The sequence below is a fragment of the Vicugna pacos genome, chromosome 35, assembly GCF_048564905.1.
Source record: "Vicugna pacos chromosome 35, VicPac4, whole genome shotgun sequence".
In the NCBI taxonomy this organism is placed as follows: domain Eukaryota; kingdom Metazoa; phylum Chordata; class Mammalia; order Artiodactyla; family Camelidae; genus Vicugna; species Vicugna pacos.
Window position 1 is genome coordinate 35,243,105 of NC_133021.1, and position 20,183 is coordinate 35,263,287.

General features: G+C 54.1%; 1 protein-coding gene and 1 long non-coding RNA gene across 2 annotated transcripts in view; one reads left to right on the forward strand and one right to left on the reverse strand.

Annotated features, from left to right (window-relative positions):
* The window catches only part of GTPBP4 (GTP binding protein 4), a 62,382-nt gene that overhangs the window by 5,208 nt on the left and 36,991 nt on the right, over nt 1–20,183 (reverse strand). The window contains exons 2-14 of the mRNA XM_072955328.1: nt 10,796–11,052; nt 9,918–10,088; nt 7,755–7,858; nt 7,534–7,670; nt 6,387–6,487; nt 5,924–6,016; nt 5,061–5,252; nt 4,917–4,982; nt 3,089–3,178; nt 2,534–2,644; nt 916–993; nt 626–677; nt 85–185 (exon numbers count right to left, since the gene is read on the reverse strand). Coding sequence (XP_072811429.1) covers nt 85–185; nt 626–677; nt 916–993; nt 2,534–2,644; nt 3,089–3,178; nt 4,917–4,982; nt 5,061–5,252; nt 5,924–6,016; nt 6,387–6,487; nt 7,534–7,670; nt 7,755–7,858; nt 9,918–10,088; nt 10,796–10,843 — 1,344 coding nt within the window. The 5' untranslated portion in view covers nt 10,844–11,052. The remainder of the gene's footprint in view (nt 1–84; nt 186–625; nt 678–915; nt 994–2,533; nt 2,645–3,088; nt 3,179–4,916; nt 4,983–5,060; nt 5,253–5,923; nt 6,017–6,386; nt 6,488–7,533; nt 7,671–7,754; nt 7,859–9,917; nt 10,089–10,795; nt 11,053–20,183) is intronic.
* On the forward strand, nt 10,940–12,437 carry LOC116277043 (uncharacterized). The gene is made up of 2 exons (XR_004186513.2): nt 10,940–11,022; nt 11,529–12,437. It is a non-coding gene; the product is annotated as an uncharacterized lncRNA (long non-coding RNA).

Sequence of the window (20,183 nt, forward strand, 5' to 3'; positions counted from 1 at the left end):
GACAAGGACCCCCCCCCCCCCGCACAGGTGAGCTGAGCCGTGCTTGCACCTCCTGGGTCACAAAAGGGGACAAGGGACACAGACCTGCATGATGTCGGGGTCGACGTAGTCAGCTACGTTATGGCCCTCCCAGATCTCGGGTATCTTATCGTGCTTCTCAGATGAATTCATGATATCCCAGTACTCTACAGGTTGGAAACGTAACAAACAGCGTTCGCAACGGCTTTCAGTGTCGTCAGCCACTACGCGCTGGCCCGAGCCCCAGCCTGTGCTCCACACCAGGTGAGCAGACGCTGACATGACCGGAGGACCGCCCCACACACATCCCAGGGCCTGCTGGGGCCTCAGGACCCAGTGCCCAGGGGAGGAAAGCCAGGGGCACGGACGGCAGAATCAACGCCAACAGCCTGCTCAGAGTTACACACTCTGGAAGCTGCAGAATCATGCCTCAGCCTGAGAGGACAGAACACTACCTGAAGGGAGAACCCTCAGGGCCCTGGCGGCAGGCCACCTCTCATCTCTAGGAAATTAAAGCAACAAGATGCTGGAAGACTTCCAAGCATTCAGTCCTTGCACAGTTTTCTGAAAACCTGACACACAGCAACTGTCACATGTGAGCCCTTACTCTGAAGATCCAAGATGTAATCATCTCCCATTTCCAGCTCAATATCCCGCTCCTGCAACGAAAAAACAGCTTTACTCAGCTCCACGTGGCCTCTCGGGTCCAGAACTGTTAAGCCCCTCCCGTCCCTGTGAAGTCACCCCTTCTCGAACCTCAGGGCCAACCCTCTGGGCCGAGGCTCAGCGCCGTCTGTGGTTCCGCCACAGGCGGACCTGTCGTCTGCACCCAGGGGTTCCCGGCCAAGGCCCCATCGTGCTCTCCAACAGCAGGCCCGTGGGAGCCCCATCACCTACCCGCTTCCTCTTGGGCTCCCCGAGCTCCATCCGCCTTCTGCGCGCCACCACGCCTTCCGGGATGAACGGGGGCCGCTCCTGGAGGAGACATCATTGGAAAGAACTGTGTGAACGCCTCACAGAAGAAACAGAAGCGAAAACCTGTAAGTAAATCCTTCATCTGCAAAGGAAACGCAAAACCACACCCAGACCAACGGGAACCCACCAGGTGACTTAGGGCAGACGCAGGGCCAGTTTGGGCACGGAGTTCCTTAGAGAAACAAAGGCAAGATTATCAAGAAAAACTACAGGTGAGGAAAGCAGCACATGAGGAATCCAGCAGATGCGCGAACGAGAGAAAAGGAGACCGGAGCCCCAGCACACGGCCACGCAGCGGGGAGACGCCGCTCAGCCATCAGTCCCAAAACGAGCGAGGAGCTTCCTGAGGCCCAGAGAAGCCCACGACTCAGCGAAGCCTTGTGTTCAAAGCAGGTGAGATCAGAAAACCTACACCAAAGTATGGAATAAAAACATACCTTTAAATAGTATTTTTAGAATGAACGGCAGGCCTTTCTATGTACAACACAAAGCTCAGCAGCCACTGGGTAAACAGCAGCACACGCACTGACAGCTTCACCCGGGTCAACGCTCTGAGGCAACAGGGATTCCCCAGGATGGAAAAGCAAGTGAGGAGAGGGGAACGATGCACAGACCACGCAAGAGGCTGATCTCCTTAACGTAAAAGTTACAAATCGAGGGACACGAGGCAACGCCGAGAAGTGAGAGGGCAAGGAAGCAGGTTAAAACCGCTCAGCCGTGCCGGCCACTGCAACACACGCTGCCCCACATGACGACCACCAAGCAGACTGCCACGCGGAACACACCAGTGGGTGTGGCTGCCTGAGGCTGCAGTGCAGAAACGTCGCTGCTTACAAGGTAACTTTCACTTTGGGGGAAAAATGTACTGAAAAAAATTACACTGAGAACTGGTTTAACTTCCTGCGAAGAAACATGGTAAAACTCACTAACAACAACGTCACTAACAGTCACCTTCATCAGCGCCTAAAGCGGGGCACCAAGAATCATCGCTGAAGAACGGATGAAACACAGGGAACATTAAAAAAGAAGGAAAGAAGAAACTAGACTAAGAACAGAAGTGCGGGTTCTCAAACCGTCCAGGCAGTATGAACCAGCAACACCTAGTGGAGGACAGTGGCACCTTCTGTGCCCGAAAGTTCACTCCACAGATACACCTGCTGTTAAAGACAAAGACCTACATATAAACACATACCCCTGAGCACTGGTTTCCAATGGCAAGAAAATGAAAAATTTGAAAGAACATAACGTGTTCCCATGTTTAAATTTTTTTTAAGAAGCTTACATGCCAAACCATTGTTGGAAAGATAAACGAGAGTTAACAGTGACAGCCTCTGGTGGCATGAGAAGCAGGCTTCACCTCGGACTTCAAACCCTCTCCCTCTGACCTTTTTGACTCTTTCCAATACACACAGCATAATTCTTAATCTGAGGAAGAAGCACCACCACCCGTGAAACCCACAGCCTGGACGCCGGCTCGCGGGGCCCCACCACCTGCACCCGCCACGCACCCCGACCTGGACGGCTCGGACGGCGGCCTTACCTTATCATCTCGTCTGTTGGGAACAGCTAAGTGCAATCTGTTCAGCACCTCGTTCACTTTATTTCCTTTCATTTTGGTTTCAACTCGATGAGCCAAAAGCCGGTCACAAGCCTAAGCAGGTGAGAAACGGCGGCACCGGTCAGGGCATCCCACACGGCCTTCTGCTGCGGCTGGAAGGAGCCAGCGACCCCAGGTCTGGAACTCGCTCCAGTCCCCTCAGTGGTGGCACCTGACACCGAGTCCTCAGGGCCCCAAGGTTCAGGTAACTGCCCTGGGGCTGACCGCCTGCGCCGGTGGGTGGGGGAGGGAGGGGGGACTGGGAGGAAGGGAGCGTCTCTCCCTTTCCGGGCCAGGTCAGCCCGAGGCAGGACCCCAGGTGTCGAGACTGAGTGAAGGTTCCCTGGGGTGGGAGTGTAAACACTGCTCCAAACCCCACAGTCACTGGGTGTGTGGGGGACCCAGGGAGCCCCTCCTGCCCGCTGCTATGGGCTCGGTGTTAGGAGCACTCTCCAAACAAGAGGGACAGGAAAGGCCCCTGCCTGTGAGAGAACTGACCTCTGTTTTCACTTTAATAACCCCTTCCTCTGTCAGGGTGCTGGTCTCGATCACAGGAAACCCCTCAGCCTGCAGATCGATAAATATTTTCTAGGAATACAAAGGGAAAACGAGGAGTGTTATTTATTCCCAGTTCCCCACGAACAATCTTACTGCTCCTCAAACGGGTGCCATAAATGCTAATCATAATTAACACAACACCTGCGGTTTACCTCTTTTGAAAGACAGCTACCCAAAACAGTTACCAATTTCTCCCCAAATTCTACTATGATTAAGAAAACACAAAGCCCTAGGAGGATCAAACCAGACAGGCAGGCAAACTAGAGGCTCTCTGGACACTGAAACACCTCCCCTTCCGAAGAGCCTCAGCAAAGCCAGGGCGTGGGACCCATGCGGAATGTTTCCTACATTCTTTCTTCCAAAATACTCGGTCTCCACAGCCTCAGACAGTTCCTCAGAAAACAGCACGGTGGCGTTTATGAAACCAGCTCCGTCTGAGTCACCAGGACTGAGAAGGGACTGCATCTGTGCCCCTCCTGCAGGCACGGCCACGTGACCACGGTCACTTGCAGGTGCCCAGACCCATGACGCAAAGCCCCCCAGAAACAGCAATCAGACCACTGGGCAGCACAGGGCCCACACCAGACACCTGCACCACGGCCCCGGGACTTGGGGGTCCGCACAGGCCACCGACCGCGTACCCGCACAGCCGCACAGCACCTGCCACAGCTGCAGGCAGGAGGCTGGGACTCGAGCGCGTCCAACCTCAGAGCCCCAGCTCCTGGGACAGCATTCACCCTGACCTTGCCGTGTCTCCAACCCTCCCCGCAGCTCCGCTCCAGTGCTTCCAGCCTGGAAAACAGTCCCTTCAAAGACCAGAGACTTCTGGGACAGCAGCGTCTGTCTCATTAGTAACTTAAGGGATACATCGCAGGGCTCCCAGGACACCAGAACGGCTGTTTAGAGACACTGAATTCTTACCAAGGATGAAGTTTCCAGAGCACACAGAGACCCAGAGGAGGAAGTCCAGTCCCCCTAGAAACCCCCTACTCAGACCTGGTGGAGGGGACGCCCAGAGACACGGCCCGGCGAGTCTGCTGGTCTAGAGAGCGGCTCTCGAACCTGAGCACGCGCCCCGCCTCCCAGGGCCAGATCCCAGCGGCCCAGGGCACCCTGGGGCAGCCCGGGCACCAAGGAACACATGGAACAGCAGCGTCGGGGACCGTGACAGAGAAGCACGTACTCGGGCACACCTTCTCCAAGCGTTCATCCTGGAGAACGCCCCTCAGAGATGGATACAGGGTCAGAGTGCCAGAGAACCCAGGGCTGACGGCCTGACGGCCTCTTGGAAAAGCACAGCACATGCGACCCCATGCCCATGGTCTGCAGACGCTCCTCCACCTCACTCACTCAGTCCCAGGTGTTTCGTGAGAGCCTGTGCCCAAGCACTGAAGTAACACCTGACAACCTCCCCCCATGCAAGGTCCTTCTGCAGGCGCTGCTCCAGGCACCTGGCCACCCCAGGCCCGGGAGGGAGGCGGACCTCGAGGGGCTTGGCTTGCTTTAAGCCCCGACGTAAGAGGTGGTGCTTCCTAAGGAAGCTCGTCTCCCAAAGGCTGCGTGTCCGGACCAGACGCACACATCTCCCCAGAATCGGGAGACTCCAGGTTTGGTTTGCCTCTACTGGGTTTCCATCACATCGTGGGGCTCACCCACTGAGGGTATCCTCTCAACTGCAGGGCAAGAACCGGGCCAGCCCTGCTGAAGTTCCCTCTAAACCGCGGCTGTCGGAGGTGAGATTCAGAGTAGCAAGAAATGCAGGACTCACCCGGTCGTCCTCAGGGAGCTCAGCCACTCTCCGCACGTCACACTTGTTCGCGACGACGATCAGAGGCTGCGGCAGGGAAGGAAGACAGAGGAGTCACCACCTCCCCACAGCAGGTCACCAGCTGTGACCTGGCGCCATGCTCACCTTGTTGACGAACAGGGGCCTGATGTTCTGGAAGAGCTCCAGCTGCTCCCGCAGCCCGTGCCCGCACTGCTCCGACAGGTCCATCACGTACAGAACCGCGGCACGCAGGTGGGCCAGGGCCGTGATGGCCTGCATCTCGATGGTGTTCCGATCCTCCAGAGGGTGGTCCAGAATCCCCGGCGTGTCCACAACCTGAGGGTCAGACGCATTACTCCGAAGTACACATCCTCACAGACCTCTGCCCGTTCACAATCCCAGATCCGCCCCAACAAAACTGGCAGAAGAAATGCAGGCTTCCCAACTGACCGGGGTGAATAAACAAAGCAGCCAGGGAAAACTACACATTCTTTAATAAATACTGGGGGGTCGGGGGGCCTGCAGAGGGTACTGAGGAACTAACTTGCCAATGACCTTGACAAGGACTCCTCTGTCCATTAGAGGACGTTAACAGAAAAACTGGCATAACCTAGCCAACTCCCCATGTGTTAGAGTCATCCTCCCATTATGACACGAAATCCAACCACGGAAACAGGCTGCCTTTCTAACTACAGGTCAGACACACCGACAGGACCTTCAAGCACCGTGCTCAGCGTAATGCAGAACGCAGACTCCACGGTGGGGGCTGGTCGCTCTCCTGATCTCACCCGAGAGGCGGGATCAGCCCTCATGCAGCCCCAAGGCTCACATGAGCTTCTTCTCCGCGGGGCTGTTCCCAGACGTGAGCCGGGAATCCATTTCCCACCCCGAGTCTTCCCTGCGACTCTGAGCGCACTGGGACGGGGACGGGCACTAGTTCTTGGGAATCACCAAAATCAAACTCCGTGAACAAAGGCAAGACATCTGTTCCTGTCACGAGCTCTCACCTGCCAACGCAGGTACTTATAGTCCATGTGCCCGACAAACAGAGACTTGGTGGTGAAGGCGTAGGGCTGGACGTCCACGTCCGCTCTCGTCACCTAAAACAAAGCCACAGCTTCCGTCATGCAAGGCCCGCGCTTCACTACCTCTCCAAAGCGCAAACGGTCCGACACAGTCAACAGTGACCCGCTGGGACCACTAGCCCAGAACAGGCCAAGAGAGCATGCTCCCGAGTTAATAAAACGTACTTAAACGTCTCAAACCCCTTAGAGACTTGTCGGACACGTACAAGACTCAAAAATAAAATGGTTTCTGTTACAGCAATATAAACCTAGGCTCAGAGCCAATCCTCCCTTCGAGGAAAAGAGTGTCTCAAGCCTAGGGCAGCGCCAACTAAGGGACGAGCAGGGCGGCCACCTCCAGCCCAGTCAGGTGCTCGGTGCCCGGTTTACCGCTGGGCAGACCAACCTTGTTGATGAAGCTGGACTTGCCGACATTCGGGTACCCACACAGAAGCAGGGTCCTTGTGTTCGGGTCAATAGTCGGCAGACGGGACAGATGCTGACGCACTGTGAGTAGGTGAGGTTAAACATGCTTAATTTTGTGAGAAAAATCCAGAAACTCAAAGTTAAGATTTGCTCAACTCAGCTACATACTCCAGCTCCAACACTGAGAACATAAGTGATGGAGAAAATATGAACGAATGGGAAAAGCTTAGCTGCAGAGGCACCGGGCAGGCAGACGAGCATTCCCAAATCAGCTGCACCAAGAACCCCGTTCCCAGGCCCTAGCAATACGGCACTTCTATCCCACAGGTCCAGGGTGAGGCCACAGCCACGTGACCCAATGACTCGCATTTAAAAGTGAGATTATGCGGAAAAGCCTTCTCAGAGCGAGTGCGCGTGCCAGCACTTCCAGCTGGGCGGCAGGCTCCTTCCACGTAAAGCTCAGGGGCCTCGTCTGCATGCACGCTGCTCCAGCAGCAGACAGCACCGGGCCACCCTGATGACCGAACAGAGCTCGGAAACTCTGTCCAAGCAGCCAGGTGTTACAATCTGGCCCCAACTTATTTGCAAGAGGCTGGGGAAGGGGGATCAAAAGTCAGTCAGTTAAAAACATCTGAAGTGTAAAAGTATGTGCACATAAAAAGCAGGTAATTGTTTCAATAAAAATCTTCCTGTGTTAACTCAGAAACTGCCCTCCTGAATAAAACCGTAAGGTAACAAAACTGGAGGAGCAGTTTGATGCTCACATACTTTACAAACAAATGTGTTTCAAAAAGACTTAAAAAGTCAATAGGTAAAACTATGGATCACTTCTTTACTTTTATGTGTGTTGGTATTTCCCCATGATTTATAACACATACGCCTTACCTACTAAATCTGAAAAACAAGTTTTCTTAACGCTGCTACAAATTTGTAAGCGTTATAAGTGCTAGTTGCTTTTCCAATATCTGGCCTATGAGAATTTCTTAGAGGCTGGGCCAGGAAAAACAGTTTGACCCTCTCATCTCCAAATTAAAACAATAAATAAAACACCTCAGAAGTCACTTCTCGACAAGGACCAGGCCCGCGGTGGAATGCACTGGGAACCGCTCTTGCGGATGCACAAGTACCTTGTTCCAAGTACTCCAGACTCTGCTTCTGCCTCCGCACGATGGTGCACATGCGCCCGAGGGCGGCACGCTTCAGCTGCTTGCAGCGGTACAGGGAGTCCCCGTACTTCATGAGCCGCACATAGTCCTTAGCAACGCTGAGAGAAAGGAGGAGAGACGTGTGAGGCTTCCATCACTTTTAACAGTAACTTAAAAGACATAATGTTAAGAAAATGCCTTACTTGTCCACTAAATTTTTGGCAATATTGATTTGTCCCAGAGCCAGCTTGTAGTGATCCTTGTCGTAGAGAATGTTCATCAGATCCGCATAGAATGGATGGATGTCCTATCACGAGAAAAACAAAGCGGTCACCTTGGTACAGCAGTTTTCCACGCCGATGTGCGAATAACACTCGAAGAATAACTTCCAGGGAAACACATCACACCCTCTCCTCTACTCAAGCCCCCAGTGTCCCTTCCTTGGTCCTCTCCCCTAGATAACGACTGCTCAGTTCACAGAGAAAAAAGGGTTCAGCAGGGAAGCCAAGCCCAACGGCCCCTCCACCTGCCCGTCTGGCCTGTGCAGACCCAGCCACGGCCCAGATTCACATGAGCACCAAGCCTGTCTGAGCGGGAAACTTAGGAACTGGGCCCCAGAAGTTCTTCCTTGTCCACCTGGCCATGATCATCAACCTGCGAACAGGCTATTACTGCCCCAAAACCTAGAAAAAAGTTTTAAAACTCCCTTGAACCCACAATCCTTCCTTCTCTCTGCTCTCCTTCCCGGCGAAGGTCATGAAGAAAGGTTTCCTCCACAGACCTGCTCCCCTTCCACATCACGGCCAAGGGCAAATCCACTGGTTCCTCCTTCACCAGATACCCTGAAGGTGGCCGCTTCTCAGCTCTGTCACCACCACCAGGGTCTGGTGGCTGCATTCACCCCACAGGCCAGTCCTCCTCTTCAAGGTAAGTAACACGAGGCTTGTCCTGAAGGTTCCCCACAAGTCGCCTGGCCCCACCCACGGGCTCCATGCCCCACCTCCTGGCCCCTCCGTCGCATACCCCTGCTCTTCCTCCTGGACCTTCCTGTTCCCTGAAAACATCACTGTTTCTGTGCCCACAGTGCTCTTCTCTGGATGGCCGCATGCCCACCTCCTCACGTCCTCCAGGTCTCAGCTACAGCCTCCTGCTTGGCCCCCTCCACTCCTTCGTCATCCAACACGCACGTACTCTCATGTTGACTCTCGCAGTCCCCTCACCAGGCGGGACGGGCCTGTCAAACTGCTGCTGCACTCCTAGCGCTGAGGGCAGCACCCACGACCGAGCAGTCATTTGATGAATGCCAACTTCCTACAACAGTCTACTCTAAAACTCTTCTCCGATGATTAACTTCTTTAGTTTGCAAAAAAAGGGGAATAGAATGTTCATAAATTTGAACCTCTAATGTATTCAAAAAGGATACCAAGGATGAAAAAGATAAAACTTCCAGAGAACCACAAAAACCTGGTACTGATTAGCTCAAAATGTTTTGTTTGCTCAGATCAGCTGTTTTCTAGTCTCGCCAGTTTAGGAAACATTCTCACTCCTTTTTCGTCCTCAGGTACTTTCTGAAGCACTGTACTTCCCCAAGAACTTACATACTCATCCAATAAGTGTCACTGAGCCCCTGTCAAGCCCTGGAAGTCTGTGAAACCAATTTCTATCGCGTAAACCAACCTCCGCTCTCTGCCATAACCTGCCTTCAAGGACTACTTCAGGGCAGCGGCAAACTTAAGGCTCTCACACTGTACTGGGGACCCCACATGGGGACCTAACGGGCAATGTCCGCTCCTGCTTCCCTTGGCCAGATACATGGGCAAACTGCACCTTGCAGCAGACTGCAGAGTTCAACAATGGGGGCTCAGGGCTCCCCACAAGACTTTCTCTTGCCAGTGAAGAAATCACACAGACCACCATCAGCTGATGAAGCAACAAGATCACAAACACTGGTGGGCTTCAAGCCATGGGCCCCACCTGAGGTCACCAGAAGAGGAGCCTTGGAAGGAGGGAGAGGACGCTCAGACCAGCAGGGGAGCCGCCAGAACCATAACCATGTGAGGGTCTCAGGTTTCACCCTCGGCTGCTTTCAGAGCTCAGGTCAGCCCTGCGAGCCCAGCTGACAAAGAAAGCCCGAGACAAAAGCTTTGGGCTTAGATGGAGTTTGACTGGGAAAACGAAGAATAATAAAGAAACAAAACACCTGTGTTCTGTTCCCACTTCTGCTACTCACTCACTCTGTAAACTCTTGACAAGTCAGTTATTTTCTCTTTCCTTCATTATCTGTCCAATGAGTAGACCAACTGGCTTAACACTGACTGTCTGAAGGTTCATACTCACATAACCATTTATGCCCCCCAGTCACTTACATCCAGTTTGGGAAAATCCATTAGAATCTGTGACAGTCTGTCATGGTAATTCTGCTGAGTAAATTTGACTTTCCTCATATAAAAATGTCTGATGCGATGGATTTGGTAATGTTTATGAATAACTGTTGGAGTCTTTCGTTGAGTCTTCGATAATGTCAGGTCAATAAAGTCCTGAAGTTAAACAAAATAAAACATAGTTACACCAAAAATATCTACTTTCATCCACTTATTTGAAACCTTAATAAAAAATCAGTATCTAGTAATACCGTATCTTTTAAACTGCAAACTACAAACACTTTTTTCTGACTAAATCTGCAATGAACAACTTTTTTCTTCATTATAGTTTCTGGCCTTTTAAAAACACTCAGCAAACGGCTGCTAAATAAATTTTATCCCACACTTTCTTGATGTTCTCCTAATTTCCAAACACCTAAAAACCTCTGGAACCTAAGTAGCCAGACAACTCAAGCATAAATCAGAGAAAATATTTAGAAAAGAGAAGCAGTTTGCGTATCTTTGGCTTTGAAAGTACATAAAATAACAGACAAAACTAAAACCCATTACTTACAATTTCCTAAGGACAGAAAAACCCGAGGGGCCCTAATCTCTGAAGGACCCCCATCGCCAACTTGAAGGCTCTAACGTCTGAGGAAAGGCCCTAACCCCCGAGGAAGCCCTGATGTCTGAAAAAGGACCCCCACCTTCGGGGGGGACCTGGAACCCCTAACCCGGAGGCCCTCGCCCGACAGAACGCGGCCTAGGAAGGGGGCCTGGCGGGAGAGGCGGACCCCTTTCCGCCCAGAGTTACAGACCGGACACCCCTTCCCGCGACCCGGCCGAGAAAACCGAGGGCGGAAGGCCTCCTTGGGGTCGCCTACCTTGGCGGACGGCACCACGGTGATCTTCTTGAAGTTGTAGTGCGCCATGCCGGCGACCAGCCACGAGGGACGGCGGCGCGGACTTCCGCCTAGGGACGGCGGGTGGGCGGGACTTCCGCCGGCTCCCGTCACTTCCGGGAGCTCCCCAAGTCAGTCCACGCACGGCCTCGGCGTCGCACAGCGCCCCCGCCCGGCCGGGGGCGGGGTCTCGGAGCCTGGGTCTGAGGGTGCGCGGGGGCAGCTGCGAGGTTCAGTCCCTGCCGGGTTAGGGGGGAGGAGTTCTGTCAAGCCTGCCTGGAGTCTGTGCGCCCCCGACGGTCACCGGCTCCAGCGCCCCGGGGGCCCAGGGGGCTCGGGGGTCAGAGGGGCTCGGGAGGCCCCGGGGCGCCGGGGAGGCTGGGGCCTGGGGGCCCGCGGGTCTCGGGTCGCGGCCGCTGGCGGGGAGCGCGCGGGCCGGGCGCCGCGGAGAAGGGCGGTGCGCGCGGCTCTGCGCTTCGTGCGCCCACGCCCCGCCGTCTCTCCGCTTGAGAGCGCGACGTTGAGGCCGAGTCGTCCGCACAAGAGGGACGCGGCTCCCCGCCGGCCTGAGTCCGTCCTCTCGACCCCTGGGGCCCTGGCCCTGCCTGGCCTGAGCCTTAGGCCTCAGGACCGCTCTCAGTCATCACTTTCCCTTCTCCAGCTCCTTTCAAAGCCCCCTGTATACTCCTCACGTCTGTTATTCTGGCTCTTGTAGTGTCTCTGGATCCCTGACCTTGGCTGACTGACCCCGCCGCCTCGCCCTGAGTGGAGCTCGACCGGTGGCCTTTGCCCCTCGCGCTTTGCTCTGCCTCCCCAGAGTCTCACCGAATGCCTCGTGTGGACCATGCTGATGAAACAGACATTTCCAATCAATTGTGCAATGTCCACTGCGAGATTCCAGATATGCCAAAGGCAGCATTTCTGAACATGACAACCGCTGATCACCGTCTCCCTCTAAGGCAGTCCATCCTCACTGCCCTGTGCGGGAGGACAACGCCTCCCACTCGCTCGGAGACTCCGGGAGGCCGGCAACCGCCCCCAGCCCAGAGTGGGGCTGACCCGCTGGAGGCGTGAAACAGCAGAAGGGACAAGGTGTCCGGGGCAAACGTGAGGTCAAGCCAAAGGAGATGGCCCCAAAGACCTGGGAATTCCCAAGGACAAAGGGCAGGGGAGGAAAAGCCCGCCTAGGACAAGGCTGCAGTCAGCTCTGCTCGGTGCACTGGGAGCGACAGGCGGCGGGTGCAGACGGCCCTCTGGAGTGAGAGGGCATTTGGACACTGACCGCTTCTGCTAATGGTGTGGCCACTCCGTCAGTTACATCCCATGGTAACCTTACGCCTCTGCGACCAGATGTCAAGCGCTGTTCAGAGCACTGGCCCACATGGTGGAGTGGGTGGGGAAACCCCCGCACAGCAGGGCACGGAGCTCGCCAGGGTCATGCAGCTAACAGGCAGCGGTTTGAACCCATGGCCTGGCCCAGCCTCTGCTCTTGACCACCAGCCACTCTGCTGCTCAGTTATCTGGGGTCCCCTCAACTTCTCAGATCCCTTTAACAAGTCCTCTCATTCTTACGTGAAAATGTCTCTCAAACTCCCAAAATTCCAATACCGAAAACAATTTTGAATTTTGACTCTCTCGTCTGTTATTAACTGTACTGCCCGTTTTTGTGTCATCGGTTAGAGAAGCCCCGGTGTCTCTGTGGCACTTTTACTTCTGGAGGAAGCCTCTGGGATAATTAGGATTCACTCTCATCACTTACTAAGCCCTGGACAACTCTGCCCACGATCCCTGAGATTCCGAGTCAGGCCCACACCCTCTCTTCCTCAGGGACTGTGTGTTCCCTCAAGCTCTCCCACCCCACCTCATTCTTATATGGCCGGTTCCTCTTTTTTTTTAAATACAGTATTTAGTAAGTTCGGCCAATCTATTGCTACAGGCAAGCCACTAGCCTTTCTCTAGCTCTTAACTCTAGGAATAAGTGAACAATCACATTTGTGTAGGACTTCAACATTTAAAAAGTGCTTTACTCTTTAGTGTTAATAATATTCTCAACAACTTTGTGACGTGGCACTAAACCAAGCTCAGAGGCTTGCTTCTCCCCAAGGACGCTCCGAGTGACAAGCAGGACCCAGGCTCTGCTGCAGGCCAGGGTCTTTGCAGTTGTCTCATAAACACAACCATGTATTGGGCAATGTGTGGAAAGGACAGAATTTTTTAAATGATAATAAATGAGTGATTTTCTTGGTTTTATGAAGCACAGCTTAAGTCTACTTGTTCAACAGAAGAGGAACCATTCGTTAAACTAAGAAGACCCTTGAAGAAGAGAAAGTGCATTAACATTCCTCTGAAATAATCATGTTAGAGGACTTTATAAGTCCTATCAAGGAAAAACTGACAGGTCTTTGATATTTTTACTATTTGCCCACAAATTTTGAATCACATTTGCCTAAGCCACTTAATAAACCCTCATCCTGGTGAAGACCCCTGCACCTTCCAGCTGCGTGAGCTGTGACAAGTGACAGCCCCTCCGAGCCCTCGTTCCTCTTTCACAAAGCGGAGGGAATAACGCGCACCCCGTAGGATTGTCCGGGGGGGGCTAATTAAGATGTGTGCCAAAGCGTAAGGTGTAAAGTAAGATGTACTCATGTAATGACTGTCATTATCACAAGTTTATATGAAAACCTCACTGGGTCGGCACAAGGTCGTGATCTGAAGTTGCCATGAAGTGTATCAAATGCTGAATTTCTTATCAGGGATTCTCTGTTCCCACATGTGGCAATAAAAGCATCCCTTAGTCCCGTAGTCACGCAGAACCCGAGTTGTTTGCCAGCTTTCCAGGGATGCGAACTTGCACAAGAAGAGAAGAGACGTAGAAACAGGCCCCCTCATGTGTGTCTGTGTAACGAGACCCTCGCATGTAGCTACCTGCTTCTCAGCTGCTCGGCCACCAGGCCTGTCTGATCGCGCGGGCCCAGAGCTGCCTGCCCACGGTGCGGTACCGAGCATCACCCTTCTCCCCTCTTCGGCTTCCGCCGTGCCTGGCTGAGTGCGGCTTCCTGGGGGCAGGTATGTTTCCCAGATGCTCGTCCCCGGACGCGCGCTGCTGGTCTCCTGGGGGAGCACAGAGGGCAGATCACCAGTTCCTGACCTGAATTTGACAGTGTCGAGGATGTCTCAGCTACCAGAACTCCTCAGAGTTTGAGCCTGGTGATGGAGAAAGGGTAGCCTTGGCCGTGGTGACGGACCTCTCGAGGGCGCCCAGTGGTGTGTCTGCTGAATTCTGACTGTCAGGGCTCTCATGGCAAATGGGCTTCTTTTTCAGACTCTCTACTTTGTGGAATTGGTCCCCTGTGCTTTACTTTCTTGTTGCTGTAATTCTGATTGATGAAAAGTACCTCTTGCAGCAGAGTCTGCACCAGGGAAATGTGACCAAATTTCTTGACTAAAGGGAGCCTTTGTGCAGGAATTAGCCACTTAGCCATGGGTAGCCTGCGATACTAGAAGGTGTTAGGACCAGCGCGTCCAGCAGTCCTTGCCCGGGTCCCCGAAACTGTGTCCTGGCCGCCTTGTTCGGCACGAACACGAGCTGCTCAGGGCTGCGGTCTGGGAGCTCCCTTTGTCTGTCTTATTTCCCCAGGAGGTGGCCCCTCTGACGGCAGGGCTGTGTCTGGTCTGTCTGATGGTCTCCCAGCAAGCAGCGCTGCACTGAGCATTCAACAACGACTGTGGGGCTCAGCTGATTGAAAGCTGGCGTGGTTTGAGATATGACATTTGAACTCTGGCGTCTGTGCTAAGCAGGCAGTCCCACTGCTTTCACAGCTCCAGCCAAGGCACGGGGAGGGAGCCTGTCCCCTGGGGTGACCAGACACAGAGGGCCTCAGGCTCTGAGGCTGCACCCCCAGATCCTGAGAGGCAAATTTCTCCCCCAAGAAGCCTGCAGGCAGCAAACCTACTGCTGACCCAGCGGTCCGTGCTGAAGTGAGACCTGCTGCCCACGGAGCAGGCTCGAGGGGCACACACCTCACAGCCAAGCCCACCCCCTGCCTCTCGACCCCCAGTCTCCTGACCCTCGGCCTCCTGACCCCCTAACTCCTGACCCTCAGCCTCCTGGCACGAGTCAATGGTGCCTTGACGCTGGACCAGGGGACAGGAGCCAGTCCACACAACAGAGGCCTGCGTGTGTGTGTATTTCAGTTGATGAAGTGATTGGGTAGGACAAGAACTCACTGAAAGGTGAAGAGAAGAAAGGTTTACTCATCGTGGTTGTTCCTGTCCGACACTGGAAACTGAGGAGAAGAGGAATCTCACTTTAACGACATTACTTGGTGTCTTAGCTTGGGCTGCTGTTAACAAAATACCACGGACAGAGTAGCTTCAACAGCAGACCCACTTCTCACAGTCCGGAGGCGGGGGTCCACGAGCCAGGTGCCGGTACGTGGAGTTTCTGCTGAGGCCCTTTGCCGGTTCGTGGAGGGCGCCTCCTTGCTGTGTCTCACGTGGTGGAGAGAGGAACGCTGGTGTCTCTTCCTCCTCATGGGAGGGTACTAACCCATCCCGGCGGCTCCACCGTCATGACCTCAGCTAATCCTAATCGTCTCCCAAAGGCCCCTCTCCCAATACCCTGACATTGGGGGTGGGGGCTGCAACATATGAATTTGGGGGGCAGGACACAAACATTAGGTCCATAGCACTTAGCAAGTGGATCTTGTTAATGCAGCCACTGAGTATACGCAGTGCCCACCAGCCTGCCAGCCTGCAGCCGATTCTGTGGGCCTCAGTGCATCTGAAGTGCAGCCACGGGACAGGTGTCGGCCTCACAGAGGAGTGAGCGCAGCAGGGACATGCCCCCTCCCATGGAGGGCAGTGAGAGCATTGCCCTCACAAGCAGCAGCCTGACATGCTCCTCAGAGCTCCATGACGGTTTAAGAGTGTGGGCAGTTCAAATTACGTTATCAGGCAAAGAAGCCAGCACCCACAGTGCCAGGCCTCTGGGCGAACTTCTCATGGGCAGTGTTCTGCCCACTCTGAAGTCCAAAGACCTGGTCTCTGGGGTCATGGACTGTGGCTCCACACTCTGGACCGCCCACTTTGTTGTCCAGTCACCTACACACCCAGCACAGGCGGCACGTCTGTGTGTGCAACCAAGTCACTCTTACAGCCACTGCTGGTGAATCGAGGGTGGGCTAACTCCTTAACTGCTTCACCACAGACCAAGATAAACACAAAGCAGTTTTCAAAAGTCATTAATACAGCTTTGCTGAATGCAGATTAATACAGAAACTGTCTAATACACTTCAACCTTAAAAAAATGAAACAATCAGCCTTGAGAACTGAGTCAGCAGGATAGTAATGGGTTGCTTCAGTCCTGACCCCAGTCTCTTGGCCAGCCGGGCTTGTGTCAGGAGAGGCCTGCTGAAGAGGGTCCATGACTGGACTCTGCTAACCGTAGGCAGCCTCTGCCGGCCCACTCGGGAGCCACCGTGGACGTCTTGTCCAAAGGGGACTAGCCGGGGGTGCTGCCCGCTGAGCTGGTGAACCCGCTGGGCTGTTCTGACGTCAGCCCACAGTCCAGCCTTCATCAGTACTGGCTGAATGAGTAAATGTGCTCGGCTACATTATACGACAATGTATTTGTACCACGCACTGTTTTAACTGCTTCACAAATGGTAATAGTTTGATTCTCTATGTGTGGGTACCATCGTAACCCCGTCTTACAAAAGGGAAAATTGAGGCACAGAGCACCTAAGTAAGCTGCCTGTGCTCACACAACTCATCAGAACTCAGAACTGGAATTCAGACCCGACTGCCTAACTGCAAAGTCCATCCCTGTGGACAGAAGGACTACGAATGAACAGGAACGACGGGTCTTCCTGGAGCCAGCCTAAGCCAACCCGCTCCCTGAGGTCCTGACACCCCTGTCACTGACTCGGGGTGGCCAGACAAGCCTCCCTAAGGGAGGACATCCTTGGCTGTGGACGGGCTGGGGTCTTGGGCAAGCAGCCCCCAGATGACTGGCAGCCACCTGGGCCCGGGCTCAGCGGCGCGCAGCTTCTCACTGAAGTGCACAGGCCTCACCCAACGGAGGTCCCTCGGACCCAGGATCCACTTCGGCTTGTTAAAACCAAGCTCAGCGGAGGCCTGAAAACCCCCCGGGCAGACAAAACCAGTTCGGCCACACAAGCAAAGCGTAATTCAGCTTATTTTGTGAGACTGACCTGACCCGGGTCACTTCTTGTCTCAGGCTAAACTTAACCTGTTTCCTGAGCTTGGTTTGAGGTCACCACTGACCAGGTTTCTGCCCTTTAAGGAAACTCTAATATCATAACCCACCCTGGGGAGCATGAACAGTCCCGCCTTCTCGCTGGATGAGCTGCTCTGTAGCAAGACGCCCCCGAGCTCCTCCCGCGTGAGGTGCGAGCGCCCGCTTGTCGGCTGTCCTCTCGGTGGGGCACAGCGCGTGCTCACCAGCCACCGCTTCGGTGACTCGCTGGTTCCTCTTCTGCTGTTTCTGAGCTTTCGACGAGGGAACTGCATCCCTGATGACAGTATACGCACACCCACTGCGCCCCTGGCTTGAGCTGCACTCCAGGAGAGTCGGGAAGTAGGAGGGAGAACCCAGGCAGCGGGACAGAGCAGGCGATCTCAAGTGACGTGAAGTCCCCGCCGCAGGCCTGCTCCGGAGTGGGCTGAGGGGCAGCTCAGGGAGACATGCACGAAGGGACGAAGAGGACTCCAGGAGATCGCAGGTGACATCGGAAACCCTGAAAGCAGCCAGGGGCTCCCTGCTGACGAGGGGTCGAGCCTCCTGTCTCTGGAGCCCCAGTTTGAAATCTCTGATAATGCAGATGTTACCTTTCCTCTCCCAGAGCCCACCTCTGTCTCTGTCCTCAGGGAAAGGTGCTAGGTGGCCGTGGAAGCCCGACCCTCAGCAGGAATCTGCCTTTGGGCTTCCGAACCTGTACCCACTCCCAGTTAAAGCCCTCCATTCTAGTGGCTCTTTAACAACCACATTTTCCAATAGAATCAGAACTAAATTTCAATTGCTTAAAAACAGCAATTTTGATAGATTTTTAAAAAACAGTTAATAGACACATTTTGATATTTTTGACAGGTAAATACTTTGTAAAGATGTGAATCAAATAATTATCTCTAAATCCTGGTGTTAACTATGACTTTCTTCTGGAAGTTTATGTAAATCTGTTTTTCCCTTGAGAGTAAATGGTTCTTCTGAATGACTCTGGAAAACTCCTGTATCTTATTTTTAACACTTACCAAGCTATTGGCTACCTGTGCTCCCAAAACTACCAAACAGGAAGTAAGAGTTTAATCCAGAAGGTGGGGCCCAGCCTCTTTTATGGTCTCAGCAAGGAATTAGGCTGTTGAGGGAGAAGTGGATGGGGGAGGGGGCGGGAGGGAGAGTGAGGATGGAGAAGTGGGAGGTACACCCTGGACCCCACGCTCAGGGCTGGGACCCCCACCCCGGCTGCACTGGCCTGGCCTCAGGAAGTGTGAGCCTCTGTTCAGTTTTTCCTGCCCAGCACTCTGGCTCCTGCCCAGGGTTGGTGTTTGGCCTCAACCCTCCGCCTATTGGGCTGGAGTCCTGAGATCCGCCTTGCTCCACCCTTGCTCCCAGGGGTCTGGAGTCGGGCTGGTTCTGAGCGGGGAGGAAACGGATTTGCCAGGAACACACTTGGCTGCTCTGGTGTCTTTCCTGTGCCGCTGATGTTCTGCTGTGTTCTTACTGGGCACCAGGGTGACCTCTGGATCTTTGGGCCTAGGACCCTTTTACCATGTCAGTGTGGTGACAGCTCTCCTGGTGTCTGCAAGAGCAAGATTTGTGGCGGAGGCACAGGGGTCTAAGGATGGGCTCCAACGATGCCATGGTGCAGGAAGGACGGGAAGGAAAGGCTATGACTGAGCACTAGGTGCACCCAGAGCTTTGCTAAATGTTTTTCTGATCTCCTCTAACTGAATCTCTACAAAACCCTGTGAAATAAGTTGTATCCCTATTTAACAGGTGAAACTGGGATTCACGGAGGCGAAGCAACTCAAGAAAGTGGTGAGCTGAGGTTTAAACCCAGGCCGACAGACGCAGGAGCCCGTTTACAAGGGTAATGGCACGATGCTGCACTCTGCCCTTTGTGCGCCCTCCTGTCCTGCCAGGCAGTGCACACACGCTGACTTCATGTCTCTCCTTCAGTCCTCACATCAAGCCTATAATTATGCCCTTCCACCAACCGGGGAATTGAGGTACAAAGAGGTTAAGTGACTTGCCTGGGGTCCCTCAGCTACAGGCGCCAGAGCAAGAATTTGAACCCAGCAGAGCCAACTCCAGAGCAACCCAGCACATCCATCACATCATTTAATTTTCTTACCTACATATGCATAGCCGGTCCCATTCTAAAAGGAACTTGAGGAAAGTTACAGAAGATGTACTCTACCATAAAATGAGCCATGTATGAAACACTGAAAAACCAGGACAAAGGTAAAGAAAAGCAAAGCTGGCCAGAGAAGAGTTAGCCCGAAGTGTGTGCTGAGAGGCCTCCGTGACCAGCCACACGCGGTCCTGCAGGCGAGAGTGGTGCCTGGTGAGCGGGCGCAGCTCCGAGGCGATGCTGCTCTGCCCGGCCTCTGGGCACAGCTGTCCTTTGAAGTCTGAAAAACCGCCAAACCGCCCAGGTGCTGCCGAGCCTCCAGGACGAAGACCAGAGGACGCTGAGGGTGAGAATGCTTTTCTGGATGCCACACCCCACAGAATCTCGACCAGGCGAGAAGCAGGTAGCTTCTCCCCTGGACTCAAACCACTTCCTCAAGTCTGGGAAGTAGCAGTGACTTCACAGGGGGCGTCCCATTAAGCCTCCTTTCTCCAGCAAGAAGTGGGGGCAGGTGGCTTCTTGCGCTGCCCCTGGATTTGGCCAAATTTCCAATGTTTCCACAGTGACCTGGCTGGCTCGGTGCCTGGCGGTGGGACCAACTCTATCACGTAGCAGACAAGACGTGTACCGAGAGTGCATGTGGCCTTTGGTCACTGGAAGGCTGGCACCTAAGTCTGAGCGAGCCACGGGAAGGACACATACCTTGACGTCAGCCCAAATCAACCAGACCGTCGTGCCCCTGGGACCACTGCCTCACACCAGCCCCTCTACCCCAATGCCAACTCCTGTATCACATCTGAGCCCAAAGCACCTCAGGCGCCACGCCTGGGAGGTGGGCCTCCTCCAGCTGCAAGAGGGGCTGGGGAGGAGGGTTCCCGGACCTTGGCTCTAGAGCAGGAGGCAGGCTCCACCCCCACCAGCACCCGTATCACTGTTCTGTACTCATTCTCCAAGTCGAGATCGGCTCAGCGCTGCCTGGAGCAGGCCCCTCTGTC